Source organism: Sciurus vulgaris (genome assembly GCF_902686455.1).
Source record: "Sciurus vulgaris genome assembly, chromosome: 8".
In the NCBI taxonomy this organism is placed as follows: domain Eukaryota; kingdom Metazoa; phylum Chordata; class Mammalia; order Rodentia; family Sciuridae; genus Sciurus; species Sciurus vulgaris.
In genome coordinates this window covers 73,937,628-73,953,293 of record NC_136468.1, presented here as the reverse complement: position 1 = coordinate 73,953,293, position 15,666 = coordinate 73,937,628, and the positions used below count along the sequence as shown (strand labels likewise).

Genomic DNA, 15,666 nt, shown 5'->3' with positions numbered 1-15,666 from the left:
GATTAAGTTAGGTACATTTATATAATCTCCATACTTTAAGGCCAATTGATTAGTAACGTTCATTACATCTGTAAAATCCCTTTTGCCTTATAATTTAATTGCAAGAACAATGGGGACAAAGGTCATTGGAGGTCTTCTTTGAATTCTGCCTACCACATCCACAACCAAGGATATCCATGGCCTCAGTTCTCTCTGCCTTGAAGGAAGAAACCCAGTTTCCTTGATCAGTTTGCATTTCTTCCATGGCTACAACTCAGGGAAAATCCTACTTTGAGACAGAGGAGCCATCCCAGCAATCTGTCAGATTGGGTCAGTGGACAGCTACTCCACATCTGTCTGTTCTGATCCTAGTAAGGAGGTTCATTTAATCTCATGGCCACCGCTCAGCTCTGCAATGACGCTGTCCTGGGTACCTATGCCCTGGATGGTACTAAGGGCTAATTCACCGGGGTAGCAATCGTTCTTAGTTTCCCATTCTACAGACAGACCCCTGCTCCAGGATCCATGGGAAAAAAGCGGAATGACAAAAGGATTAAAGGCCCAAGATAGTGCTGTAAATCCCTACTAATTATTTTTCCCTATTTGTCTTTGCTACCAGGAAGGTCAAAACTAAATTTTACTTTTATTTTTATTTCCAGTAAAAACTTTTGGCTTGCTATAGTACATCTTTCTGTCCTTGTCATAAAGACTTTGTTTCTTTATCCTTTTTAATCGTCTTACTATATATGTATCTTACACTGTAGGCATAGTTAGATACTTTTTGGAAGTAAAAAGATAGAAATAAAGAATTAAGGGATAAATTAAAGGGTACATGAAGAAAATCAACTTATTTGACTTTTTAGTAATCAGAAAGCTAGGCTCATTTTATTTTATTTCATTTTTATTTTATTTCATTCATATGACTCAGCTCTTTGCAGAGTACATTGAAAGTTATATAAATATAGTCTTTAACAGAGAATACCAAATTATGGGCTTTAAGTAAGAAGTAAATTATAATTTTTAAGAGTCAGGACCATAATCGTTAGCTTGTACAGGTGTTTTTGCTGCTGCTGTCTAGAGAAATACTGAAATCTTTAAATTTGAATTTGATTCCATATTTGAACCATTAGCACATGTAGACAGCACCCAGTTTCCATGGTGTCTGCTTGCCCTGCCTGGGAAGCCAGTGAGCCCTGTAGTCTCAGCATGGTGGAAACCCATGCCCACTTCCCTCAGTGACTAGAATTGAGCCTGGATGACACCTCCTTCCATTGTCCACTGTTTATGGAATTTACAGGAGCTGTGTTTGTTTTAATATTCAATTATAGCTCAATTTTTAAAACTATGCTTCTCAGGAATTGACATTGGCATCTCTTTTTCCATTAAAAAAAAGATGATTTTACAGGCTGGGGCTGGGGCTCAGTGGCAGAGTGCTTACCTAGGCACGCGTGAGACACTGGGTTTGATCCTTAGCACCACATAAAAATAAACAAATAAAGATTTTTAAAAAATGATTGTAAGGTTTCTTTATTGGCAAAAAAAAAAAAATTGTTCTTAGTTTGTTGGTTTATAATAGACCATGAAGCAATGCAAGAGGTTGTTCCAATGATCTTTTTTATTTTATAAGAGGTAAAACTAAAATGACTTTCTGAAGTCACAGTGCTGATTAGAAAGCAAGTTAGTACTTTATTTAACTTGGACTTTCTGTTGGCCTGACCTGTGTTTTCTCTTAAATCATAAATTGAGTGTTTCAGGGAATCGATATATTTGGTCTTTTAAAGAAAAATGAGATTTAAATGAGCATTTCAGAAAGCTTTGCCAAAATGGAATGAAATCTCAGTGACCGCAGTCCAGGTCTTGGTGAAGCGTTCATTCTCTTCTGTCATGCTGTCTTTACTGATTCAGTGGGGGTTTGCCAGTCATTTTCCTAATGTGATTTTTAGAATCTCCTAGTTTTTACTGTTGGTCCTTTGCATATTTCTAAAAAACTCTCTTCTTCTGTCACAGATCTTTTGTTTTGTTTTCAAATGTCTGCCTTTTTAATTTTGATAACAGAAACATTTTGTATTCATTTTCCTTTCATTTTAAAATGCTATCACAATTCTCATGACTTATCAGGGAGTTGATTTAAATTTCTCTTCTCTTTTCTTCAAGGCTGTGTTTCTGAGCTCCTTCCCAGCAGTGTACTCAGAGCTCTTGAAGCTCTTTGATGTTCGGGAAGTGGCCAACTTGGTACAGGACACCCTGGGTAGCCTGCCGACCATCATGCATGTGGATGATTCCCTGCAGGCCATTAAGCTGCAGTGCATTGGCAAAACTGTGGAAAGCCAGCTTTATACCAACCCAGGTAGGCTGAGTCAGAAAAATTGTGTCTCTAGAAGACTATTATTTACCTAGTCAGTGGTCAGCAGAAATTTTATTTAAAAACTGAAAATTACTTTCTCAAAACATTGTAATTTGGATGGCAAATTTACTTAGTAGTCAAAGTATGACTTTTAAAACATTATTTCTAGAAAGAGTGAACCAGAAACAGTGGTATATGCCTATAGCCCCAGATACTCAGGAGGTTGAGGTAGAGGATCACTTGAGCCCAGGGGTTGAGGCCAGCCTCAGCAATAACATGAAGACCCTGTCTCAAAAAAAAAAAAAAAAAAAAAAAAAAAAAAAAAAAAAAATTAAAAGAATGAAAACTAATGATTAAATGTTTGATTGTAATCAAAGCTACTAGTAATGTGGAACATGATTTTTTTGGAACTTTTTTTTATTCTAGATTTTTTTTTTATTAATGTCAATAAAATGTAACATTTCCTTCAGAGGTTCTTAGAGGCACCCATATGAGCCTTATTTGTCTCTTGTTTTTCAAAGTTTTCAACTGATTTGTGTTCTGACTAAAACTATATGGAAGTTTTATGTGCTGTCATTTTTTAATTGTATTTCAACAGCAAGTAATCATTTACTAAATTGATTCTGTCATAACTAAATCCCATTGCCTCTTGATTTCTTTTCATTTTTTCCCAAAGTAAATAAGAGTAAATTCCACTGTCTTAAAGAAGTTCCATCAGCTTCATCAAGTAAAAAATCTTGTTATAGATCTAAAAATTATTTTTCCGTAAGAATACACATATGTGTACATACATAATTCTTTTGAAATAGGATTTCCAACATACTAAGCAAACCTTTTTTTACATTATTTTATCATAAAACATATTAAACAGAAATAAGAATAGAGTATAATATGAGTAAATCATAAAAAAATCTTAACAGTAACAGATACCTGCTTTAAGGCTTTTATTAAGAAATTTATCATAGGTGTACTCAAGGTCTCCTGTGTGTGCTCTCACTTTCTTCATACAAATTTCTAGAATATCCGAAATTCTGGTTCCAATATTCTAGACCTTTATTACATAATTACAAAAACAGATTGTATCAATTTTTTTCTTTCTCAATTTTTTTTTTCTTTTTGTCCTGAAATGATAACATTTATGTTGTTTGTAATTCTTTGGAGTGCTTTTTTTGATTAATAGTATACTTTTATATTACTGTTGTATCATATTACATTGAAATAATACATCATGTTTAATTTTTTAATTTATTTTTTCCCATTGATGGACTTCTGATTTCTCCCCACTTGGTGGGGGGGAATCTCACCCTCGAGAAATCCCTACACTCCTCATAGGCATAGGTAGGGATTTTGTTGCAGTGGTCTGGGACTCCTCCAGGGTTGGGAGTGTGAGTGCAGAGTCAATGGGGTTCCCAACCAAGCACCCCAGTCTAACTTAGGCACCAAGTCTGCTTCACCAAACTAAGGAAAGTTCATTGCTAACTCAGAGGAATTGTTGATTTCTGCCATATTTCTCCCACACTGACCAGATAATTTTTACCTCAACAAGTCATTCAGGTAATCAAGACAGTTTTCAAGTGTACAGAACTTATTTGGGGGAATTTCATTCATTTATGCCTCTGTGAGATTTGTTCTGTCTATGGAACTAGTTCCTTTTAATTCCTGATACTCAGTAGGCAGTGGAGAAATCATGAGTAGACAGATTGTAAAGATAAGAAACTGCTACATTCCAGGAACAAAAATACTTGATCTTTGTGGAAGTTGATGATAGTATTTATTGGGGTAAAGGGCAAAAGGACTCATGAAATGCAAGAGATGTAAATTTTGCGGAGTCTATGCCAAACCCTGGAGGCAAGGCCCAGAGTCAAGGTTGTAAAGTCAGTGATTATGATATGGTGGCATGGAAGAGGACAAGGAGGCAGGGAATGTATGGGATGCTCCCCTTGGAGGATGATTATGGAGAAGCAAAAGTAGCTCATGGTCAACATGAGAGGAAAAGGTTCTTTCACCTTCAGGATGGGGCTTGACTTGATGTTCACTGACTTGTCACTGAAGAAAACAGTCTGCCATGTGTAAATGGAAGGGCACAGCACACCAGAAGGGAGCCTGTCTTCATGGAGAAAACAGGTTAAATGTCCCTGAGGACCTTCCAGGGCTCAGATTCCCTTGTTTAAATCACTTGGGACTATGCAGTAGTATTTGGGAAACCTATAAAGGGTTTTTAGGTCAGTAACCTTGGACCTAAGGGATAGATTGGCATATCCTTCTTGTCCAGATAAAAGAGGAGATTTTTTAAGGAAAATAAAATGTACAGTGAAACAAAAAAGATGACCCTACAAATGTTTTGAAGAAAAAGGATGTGATGACTTGAATTAGACAATTCAATTCAAGTAGAGGTGGAAGAAGAAGAGGAACAATATAAAACTGTGTAATCAGGGCATGGTGGGGATGCAAAGAACCATAGTGCAGGAGCTCCCAATATTAGCCCACTCAAAATAATGAGTAAAAAAATAAAGCCTAACACTTTGGACTTCTCAAACAAAACACAACACATTCCTAGGACAGAGGAAACATTATTTTAGAGAGAATTTGGGATTAGATGCCCTAGTTTCCCAAAAGGGACTATATCCAAAAAACAAGAAATAGGGATATTTTTTTCTTTTACTATAAACATAAAGAGATGAATAGGTGCAATATGACTCATATTTTGGAGATAGTTGTGGTATAGTAGTTTCCCATTGCCTCTGTAACAGTAACCACAAACTTAGTGGCTTTAAACAACACAAATTTCTTATCTTCTAGTAAAGTAGAATAGAAGTCCAAAATGGTTCTCATTGTGCAAAACTCAGGGTTGCCAGGTACTATTCCTTTTTGGAGGATCTAGGAAACAATTCATTTTCTTGTCTTACAGATTTGAGAGACTACTTACGTCCCTTGCCTCATGGCCCCCTCTTTCCTTTTCAGTGTCAACAGCACAGTATTTCCAGATGTCTAACTCGGGTTCTTTTGGCTCTTTGATGTATAAGGATCCCTGAGTTTGCACTGGTCCCAATGTATGTCAACGATAATCTCCCCATCTCAAGATTCTTAATTTAATTGCATCTACAAAGTCTCTTTATCCATAACATAATTCATAGGTTCCAGAAAATTAGGTTATGGACACATTTGAGGGATTAAATTCTGCCTACCACACAAGCATAGAAGAGACAGATTCAGAAGCAGTGTGATGTTTTTTACATAAGAATGTAATCTAAGATCACATTTATTTATTGAAAGTAAAAGAAATGAAACAGAAGTGCTATGGTTGCGTTAGCGTACGCATCCTGACCAGATAGACATTACAAATGATAGTTTCCTGATTAAAATTATAAATCAGAAATGAGGGGTAAGATAAAATATGGTTAAGGCCATTATAAGGAATCAACTCAATACATATTCAGCTAAAAGAAAGAAGAATCTCAGAAAGTGACCTCATTTTCTAGGGGTTTATACTAGCTAGAGGAAATAGTAGAGAGTACATTTGGCTGACACTTCAAGAAAATAAATTCCAATATGTTCTGAAGAAAATGACCTTTGATGTATACACCCACGAAGAGAGATCTAGGAAGTTAACAATGTACTAGAATTCAGTATTAGGCATGGTTCTCCAGAGAACCAGAACCACTCAGAATTGTGTATATATAGAAAGTGATTTATTATAAGGAACTGGCTCATATGATTATGGAAGCTGAGGAATTCTAAAATCTGCAGTTGGTATGCAGGAAACTAATAATAACTAATGATATTGCCACAATCCAAAACCAAAGATCTGAAAAGACAGAGAACCAATAGTGTAAGTTCCAGTCTGATTCCAAGTCCAAAGGCAGGAGAAAACCAATGTCCCAGCTCAAAGTCAGCCAGGCAGAGAGAGCTAATGCTCCCTTACTCAGCCCTTTGTTCTGTTCAGGCCTTCAACAGATTGAATGAGTCCCACTCACATTGAGGAGGACAACTGTGCTTTACCCAGTCTCCCAATTCCAGTATTGGTCTCCTCCAGAAGCAGCCTAACACACCCCAAATAATGTTTAATGAAATATCTGGGCATCCCATGACCCATTTATGTGGATGCATTGAAATTAACCTTCACAAATCCCAAGGAGAAAAAAGCAGAGGAGGCATGCAAAGGAACCAGCATGACTGCAAAATATTCCCAGTTGAGTTTAACGAGGAGAGAAGACAAAAGAAGGACACATACTAAAGTTAACACCAAAAATAGGGAACGAAATAATGTCATGGGAAGATACAAGCCAGATGGAGTTAAGGGTCATTGAGTAACTTCACGGTTGGACAGAGCAGGCAGGAAAACTGAATCACCCCTCAGTAGCAGCACCAGGGTCAGACCCTAGAGCATCTGACCCAAACTAAAGGACATAACTAACATTTGGAATCTGAGTAATTGGTATTTAGTTTCTAAATCACCTGGGGTCCAGGCAGTTTTATTTAAGGCATTAAAAATTAGTGACTCATTTTTCCCTTTTTTTGACCCAGATTTTATTCCTCCTTTTTCTTGAAGGCCAGGAATAAAAGGGTCCGATGCATAGATTTGATGCACAGAGATTGGGAGGAAGGAGGAAAAAATGGAGGCTGGGAGCAAAGACAGGTAGTGTAGGGCATAGTAGTCAAGGTCAGGGGCAAAATCTCCTAGGCTCTGCAAGGTCAGATTCTGCTAGAGCTGTGGGTTTGACATTCATTTTGCATTTGTTCCTTTGCTTGGTATGTGATGATTTATTTATCAGAGATCTACAGTCACTGCTGAGCTATTTTCTTGCTAAGAAGAAGTCATATGTTTCTGCTAGGGCATTATTGAGCAGTTTGTTAAGCAAAACATAGTGCAGGAAATAGAAATAAGTATAAAGACCTAAATGCATGTATCATGTGCCTTTGGTAAGAAGCATGCTAGGGCTACTTACTTTTGCCTAGAGACTGAAAATCAAATGTTTATGGTAGGAAGTTAATAGGAAAGTGATTAAAAAAAAAAAAAAGAATATATATATATATATATATATATATATATATATATATTTGGTTTTTAGAGAAACTCCCTTGTCACCATATGCAATTTTATAGATTTGAAACAAGGCTGCAATAGAAAATAAGGAAAGGGTGAGAGGGAATAAAGTCGAATACTAGACTATTTTTAAAGCTTCCTTAAGGGTGATAACATAAGGGAGGGATGTTTGATTAGGTTTATCTTTAAATTTGATAACTTCGAGAATAATATCATACTGCAATTGATAATCCCCCATCAACTAGTAACTTTTATTTCTTAGAACTGTAGTTTATGTGCGGTTTAGTGTTGGTTTTATTGCACTGTAAGTGACTAGATGTCTTTCACAATTGAAAATGTGATTTAACACCATGGACTGACACAGTTCTCAAATACATACTTCTAGGCCAGATCTCACCTCTGAGCTTCAAACCTAAATATCCAGCTGTCCTCTCAGCATCTCCATATGAATGTCTCATAGGCTTCTCAAACTTGGTAGGTCTAAAATGGAAGCCTCAGCATTCTTCTTTCTAATCTTACGTCTCTGTAAGGTGGCAACACCATCCACCTAGAAACCTCAGAATCATTCTTGAAACTAACTTCTCCCTTTTGCCCTTTATCTGCACCCAAAACCCAGGTCTCTTTTGTGTCTCCATAGTGTCTCTCACATGGGGTCCCTTCTCCCCACCCTGCTTCCCCATCTCCAGACCAGAGTGCACTGCATCCTTCTACACTGTCCTCCCTTATCTCCTTTGTCCTATCTACTATGTAGCCATCATTGCTTTTGGAAACTTAACAGACCCAGCTCCTCACTTTCAACCCATTTGTTTTGTTCTGTTTGGGGGCATGCTTCAGAATTGATTTCCAGGCTCATGATCTAGCCCTGCCCGCATACCTGTACCCATCGCCTTTCTGCTTTGCTCTGTCTGGAATATACTTTCTGCACTCCTTTTGACCCTAGTTTATCTCCAAGTACCCTTCAAGGTTCAGTTAAACTCTCCTTTTCTCAAGAAATCTCCTTTCTGCACCATCCACCCCATTATCACTCTCAGCTTACTGTGTTTTGCTTCGAGATTGCCCAACACAACTCTTAACTAGATGAAGAATTGGGTATTCAGTTATTTAGTGTCCATCTCCCTCCCCCACACCAGAAGGGAAGCCCCAGTGGACAGGTCCTTTATTTACCCAGATCACAATTATATCTCCCACTTCCACAACAGTGACCAGTGAGCAGCAGGTGTTTGACAGATGTTTCTTGAGTATATACTGTGTACTGGGTCATGGAGTTAGGATTAGGATATAGCAGTTAAAGATACTGAAGAAATGATGTGTATTAAAAGAGACGGAGAAGAAAAGGAAATCTTATTGGAAAAGCAACCTCTGTGCTAGGAATGAGCATGAGAATAGTGGTGTAGAGGTAGGAGTCCCAAGCCAGTAGAGGGCACAGTTGACATAAGTAATAGTGCACATAGCATCAGCTTTGCATCCACGGTTGAACTAAAGCCAGTGGGTGAAATCTGTAAGCCACTCACACAGATCCTCCTTAATGCTGCACTCTTGTTTTCCTTGTTGATCCCGACATAGTCTAAATCTGCAGTGCTTTGCACTCTGGGTGTGTGCTATCTGTACTCCAGCGACAGAGAGGTCTGTCCTCAGGTTTGCACTATCTCTGACTTTGGCAGTTCATGTCCCAGTGGCTTTTATCTGAGTTCAGGCTTTTGCTGCTCTGGTGCTTCTCTGTAGTTAGCTGCTCTGCTCTTTGCAAAGTTGTGTGGTATTGAATACTTCCTTCCCCTCTCTCCTGAGTCTGCCACACAGCAGCTGCCTTGGTGTCTTGCTGACACTCAGCCCGTACCTGGGGCCTAGTATGTACAAAGAGATAGGTGGCTCTGTGTTCCACGTGGGACTGACTCTCAGGCCACAAAACTTATTGATAGAGGTATACCTCCTCACAGTGAAGCTAAAGGAAGACCTATACCAATATTTCTCTACCTCTTAATCCCATGGCCATGGGGAGCTCCAGTGGGGAGCACACAAAGCAAAAAGTAAACGAGACATCCCCTTATCCATTCAAAGGAGACAATAGAGTGAGCTCTAGCTGAGACATGGAGTGAATCTAGTGACATTTTCAAGGGCAGAATCTTCATAACAGATTCTTTTGATAAATGTGTGGAAAGTTAGTGTATGTTCAATTACAGGGGATTTTTGGGTTTTTTGTTTGTTTGGTTTTTCAGTTTTTTGAGGGAATTTTACTTGATGGGTCCAAATGTTATCTCTTAAAGGTAAAAATTAGCATTTCAGACGGTCAGCTTGTTTGGCATTTACTGGCTGATTCTGTTATTTGCACTGACTGACATTATCCTCGTAATGAAGAAAAAGCACATCTGCAGACTAGATATTCAGGTATTTCTTTTTTAGTACACTACATATGACTTACTTGTCTGTTTTTTTGCAAAAGATATTTTCTTAACAGTTGGCTGCCAATTGAATTTTTAGAAATCAAATTCCACTAACTGCAGGAACAGATCAAATAAGCTTTAGCTTCCTTTCTAATTAAACATCACTAGACAGTATTTCCTGGCTCTGCAGCTTTCAGTTTCTTTTTCCTCTTTCTTTTTGTTCATCAATTACTTTGTAAATAAGTAAAGTTCCTAGTGAGATTCACTATTTAAAGGAGGCCTGCAATGAATGATTTTACAAGTCTGTATTTTAATAAAAGTATGGAATGCCTGGACCTATGTCACTAGGTTTTTCTGGTAAACCTAAGACCAGACATCCTTTTTTTAATAGCCTATTTTCAGGCATAAAAAGAAATATGAGACTCCAAACCTAACTCCTAAAATGAATCAAAAATAATAATAAATCAGCCAAATAATGATAAAGGTACTTTCCCAGTTGTATATACCTTGTTTGTATTTTTTATGATTTTTATTAGTATATAGAATCACATATTCTTTTATCTACAGACATAACATAATTGGTAAATCTCATCCCCAATTTTTTCTTCTTTCCCTTTCCTCCTCTTTCCCTCTGACCCCCTTTCTCTACTGTAATGGTCTCCCTTCTATTTTCATGAAAGCCTTTTTTTTTCCCCTTTTTCCTCTAGTTTCTACATATGAGAGAAAACATTTGACCCTTGACTTTCTGAATCTGCTTTATTTTGCTTAACATAATGCCTACCAGTTCCATATATTTTCCTGGAAATGATATAATTTCATTCTTCTTCATAGATGAGTAGAACTTACTTGTGTGTATCTACCACATTTTTTTTATTTATTCATCTGTTCATGGACACTAGCCTGGTTCTGAAACTTTGCTATTGTGAATTTTCCTGCTATAAATATAGGTATGCATTTGTCTCTTTACTATGATGACTTTAATTCTTTTCAGTAAACACCAAAGAGTGGTATAGCATGGTGGTTCCACACCAGTCTTTTGAGGACCCTCCATATTGATACCATAGTGGTTGTACTAATTTATAACCCCAACAACAGTGTATAAGGGTTCCTTTTTCCCTGTATTCTTGCCAGCATTTATTATTATTTGTATTCTTTTTTCATTTTAATAATAATTTTAACACAAAAATGCCCCCAAAAATAACTAATTTGAAAGCAGTAAATTGCTCATTAATTTCATATTTTAATAGGACTTTGAAATGCTATAAATTATCACTTCAAAATATAAGCAATATGAAAAATATGAACAAATAATTAATTTTACATTCTTTGTTCTTCTTAAGCCTTTGAGATGCTATGTATTATCAAGAAAATACTATATATAAAATAATAGTTATTTTCACATTTTTCCAAGTTGGAAATGTAAATTGTTATCACTAAAAATGGGACAAAATCAAATTAACTATTTTAATTAATCTTTACATTCTTTTCTCTAAGTCATTAAATGAAATGATACCATTTCAGTGTGTATGTAATAAGAATAAAACATTTTTTTTCAGAGTCAGCCTGAAATGCAGTATGTTTTCATTTCAACATGGAAACATAAATGTATTGTGACTTTGACACTCTTCAGTCTTGCTAACTCTTTAAAATGCAATCTGTTTCATTTCAATAAAAAACTCTATACATAAATTATTAGTTATTTTCAATTCTTTTTGTTACTAAGTCACTGAAATGCATTGGTCATTTCAACATGTAAACTGTAGGATCAAATTAGTAACTAATTTTGCATTATTTTACTGTCTTCAAAATACAGTGTGCTATTCAACATGTAAACATTATAAGTACATTATTAATTAGTTACTCTATATCCTGTGTTTATTACAATATCTTGGACATACAAATGTACCTTTTATACTTAAAAGTACATCACCATTTTGGATGGGCCAAATTTCTAGTGCTCAGTGACACATATAGTTAGTTTATACCATAGTGAACAAGGTAACTCTAGTAGAAGAGAAGGAACAGATAAATATGGAATATTTATATCATGAATGAAATATATGCAATACATTAAAAGAAAGCAACTTATGATAAATTAAGAGAAAACCTTTCACTTGAGGTTGAATAACTGAGGAGCTATTCAATAGCTTAGAAACCAGTTTGTATTGAAAACAGTATGTTAAAGGTAAAAGTGAAAACAAAATCTAGGGCATAGGAGGATTAAATAATTTTGCAAAATGTCCTAAGAAAGAGTAGAGGGATAAATCATAGAACATCTGTTCTGTAAGTGACTTGAGGTAGGGACCATGTCTGATTTGCTTTTTCCTTTTTCATACATGGAACAGTATCTACCTTATAACAGATCCTTGGTGAGTATATGTAAAATAAACAGCAACTTAACCCCAGAGGTCTGACACTTAGAAAAGGAGGTAGTGATTTATGATTGACAACAAAGTGGATAGAGACATAGTTTTCCCCCCTTTAATTGCAGATGCTTTTTTTTTAAAAAAAATAAACATCCTAAGGCAATCTTAAATACAGGAAGATTAAAGTAACTCAGGATAAATTTATCAGCGTCAATAACTGCCACCTACTTCACAAAGGCATCCAAGAAATGATTGAATAGTCCTGACTTGTGTCAAGTACCCATCAGTGTAGATAAGGACATGTTGTACCGTGATTGGGTCAGCTCACATCACATACCCAACACTGGTGAGATAATAAGGAGAAGGAAAATAGATAAGAGACCCACAGGACTTCTCAGAGTCCTCTATTTCCTTCTTAGAGTTCTTCTTTTATACAGATCAGTTATATATACAAGCTCTCTAACACCAGTTTCATAGAATAATGGAATTTTACATATGTCTCTACAACTTGGGCTTCAGGCAAGAACACTGAATGTTTTAAAGACCACACATAAGTATTGAAACAACTCTTTTTACTGTGAAAATCACTCAGGACAAGTGGTTCAGTGCATGTCATTCTGGTGTACTGCCTGCCGCATTGCCTTCAATTCTGCTTATACTTCAACAAGCTTCTGTTGGTCTAAACTGCCATTAAACTGCAGTTGTCCACAGCAATGAACAGGGATTGGATAGATCACATGCCTCACCTCCATCAAGCCTGTTAAGTCCTGAAGAAGACTCATGAGCATAGGCATTGTTATGGGATTGGAGGCAAAGTTAAGGACACAAAGGTGGGAACAGCAGCTTAGGGCTGGGATGACAAGAGAGAGTAGAGTCTGTCATAAGGCAACTGTTTATCTCTAGATGACACAGAGTGCCTGAGAATGTCTCCAGAGGTATCTGGAAGGACTCAGAAACTTCCCAAGATGTCTGGTTGTTACTGAGATTCAACAGTCTTAGGTGGGTGACCTGAGAGCTCTGGGACAGAACAGTGAAGTCTCTGCTAGAAAGTCCACAGAAAGATGCAGTGCATCCAACTGAGGTGGCAGGACTCTGAGCAGTTTCTGCAGCTGATTTGTGAGGCAGAAGAAAGACAAGCTGAGCTCTTGGAGGTTGTCCATCCACCTAAGATTGGTGAGAAAATTTCTGAAGTTTTCCCTTACAAGATTTAAAAGGGATTTTAGACAGACTAAGGCTGTCAGGGTGGACCATCTGATCTAAAAGGTTGGTAACTTCACTCAGATAAGCCTGATCTACTCCAAGATGATCAATGCATATCAGATCCAGAAACTTCAGGATGCTTTTATAGTCAGATATTTTATCAATTTGCAAATCCCTACAGCAGAGGTGCAAGGACCCAAAGCTCTGCTCGGTTTTCCTCCGAAGAAAAGAAAGAAACTGTCTTGTTTTCAAGGTACCATGAAAGGAAAGGTCCACTAATAATTCCATGGGTTCCCAGGATGACTGAGGCTCAGAATCTGAAGTTACATTTCTGATATGTGTAACACTCTGCTGGGCTTCTTGTAGTTTCAGATTAGAGTGCTGTGAGAAAACACAAGACTGAAAACAGAAAGGTAACATGGTCCTGATCTCAGAGCATGTGGTCCTGTAGTCTGTATCCTGCCTTAAATCTAGGATCCTCAGTTCTGTGCAGGCAGGATCTGAAGACCATCAATCATGGCTTTCCAGATTTCATAGTATGAATCCCGTACACTCAGTGCCCCAATATGGAGACAGCAAAAGGGCCAAATTCTCACCATTGCCTTCAGTATCTTCTTATGCCCACCCAAGAATGCAGCAATGAACAATGGAACAAAAAGGTCTCTTGGGAGCTCCTCAAGAGCATGGACAGCTGCAGCCTCATTACTCACTAGACTCTGTGCAGCAAACTCTAGCAGTGTGGCTGGGGCAATTTGTTCCATCTTCTTGAACCTACTTTGAAGATTCAGAAAAATCTTCAGACTCATCCAATGTAGTGGAAGTCCCTCAGCAGTGGAAGCCCCTCACTTCCTCTCAGGAGCTTACCACATGCACCATCAGACTTGGTAGCGCCCTGCCTTATTTGTATTCTTGATGACTGTCATTCTAACTGGAGTGAGATGAAATCTCAGTGTGGTTTTGATTTGCATTTTCCTGATTGCTAAAGATGTTGAACATTTTTTCCTTTATTTTTTGGCCATTTGTGTTTCTTCTTTTGAGAAAGGTCTGATTAGTTCATTTGCCTATTTATTGTTGGATTATTTGGGTTTTTAGTGTTACATTTTTTGAGTTCTTTATATACGCAGGATATTAATCCTCTGTCAAAAGAATAGCTGGCAAAGATGTTCTCCCATTGTAGAGGTTGTCTTTTCACTCTGTTGATTGTTTCCTGTGTCATGGAGAAGTTTTTTAATTTATGCCATCCCCTTTATTAATTCTAGGTATTATTTACCTAGCATAATGGGTCATTGAGGAAGTTGTTGCCTGTGCCAATGTGTTGGAGGGTTAACCTTATGTTTTCTTCTGGCAGTTGCATTTTCTGGTCTAATTCGTAGGTCTTTGATCCGCTTAGAGGTGAATTTTGTGCAGGGTGAGAGATAGGGATCTAGTTTTGTTCTCCTACATATGGATATCAAATTTTCCCAGCATCATTATTGTTAAAGACACTTTTTCTCCAACTTCTGTTTTGGGCCCCTTTGTCAAGGCTCAGATGGCTGTGGGTTTGTCACTGTGTCTTAATCACCACTTGTATAGTACTTACTACCTTCCAAGTATTGTTAGCTCATGTCATCCTTAAGACAATCCCAGGAGGATGTACTTTTGTTATCCCCATTTTACAGATGAAAAGACTGAAGAACAGAGAAGTCAAGGGAATAGCCGAAGATCACACAACTAATATTTGACAGAGCTGGAATTAAAATCTCATTCTGATTTTAGAGTCCATGAATAGAAAGAAGGCCTCAAATAGGGACCTTGAACAGAGTCCATGGTGCAAATTAAGTGGAATTTTTAATTTTGATGAATTCCAATCATCAGTTTTTGGTAGTTAGTAGGTTTTAGTACCTGTCTAAGAAATCTAGCTTAGAGTCACTAGGATAGATCCTGTGTTTTCTTCCAGGGGATTTATGCTTTTAGCTTTACATTTAGGTCCATGATATATCCCAAGTTAATTTTTGTATACAGTATGAGGTAACGATAGAGGTTCAGATTTTTAACTGGGTATCTAGTTGTTCCAGAACCATTTGTTGAAAAACTTACCATTTCTACATTGTCTTGCCTGACACTTCTTAAAGAAAAAATGGTTTAGCGACATTGAGGTAATTGCTGAATTTATTTCTTTGTGCTTCATATATGTTGTTAGAAATTGCATTGCTAGCTGGTTATGGTGGTACACACCTGTAATCCCAGCAATCTGGGAGGCTGAGTCAGGAGGATCACAAGTTCCAGGTCAACCTCAACAACTTAGTGAGACCCTTTTTCAAGTTGAAAAATATAAAATAAAAAGGACTGGGGATATAGATCTATGTTAAAGCACCC

At 37.2% G+C, this 15,666-nt stretch overlaps 1 protein-coding gene and 1 pseudogene across 3 annotated transcripts in view; one reads left to right on the top strand and one right to left on the bottom strand.

The window, feature by feature from the left end:
• Positions 1 to 15,666, top strand: part of DOCK4 (dedicator of cytokinesis 4) — a 438,609-nt gene that overhangs the window by 308,558 nt on the left and 114,385 nt on the right. For both annotated transcript variants that reach the window (XM_079149349.1, XM_079149348.1), the window contains exon 23: positions 2,134 to 2,326. In XM_079149349.1, the coding sequence (XP_079005475.1) occupies positions 2,134 to 2,326 (193 nt within the window). The remainder of the gene's footprint in view (positions 1 to 2,133; positions 2,327 to 15,666) is intronic.
• Positions 11,152 to 14,766, bottom strand: LOC306667083 (melanoma antigen preferentially expressed in tumors-like; annotated as a pseudogene). The gene has a single exon. The product of its transcript is annotated as a melanoma antigen preferentially expressed in tumors-like (transcript).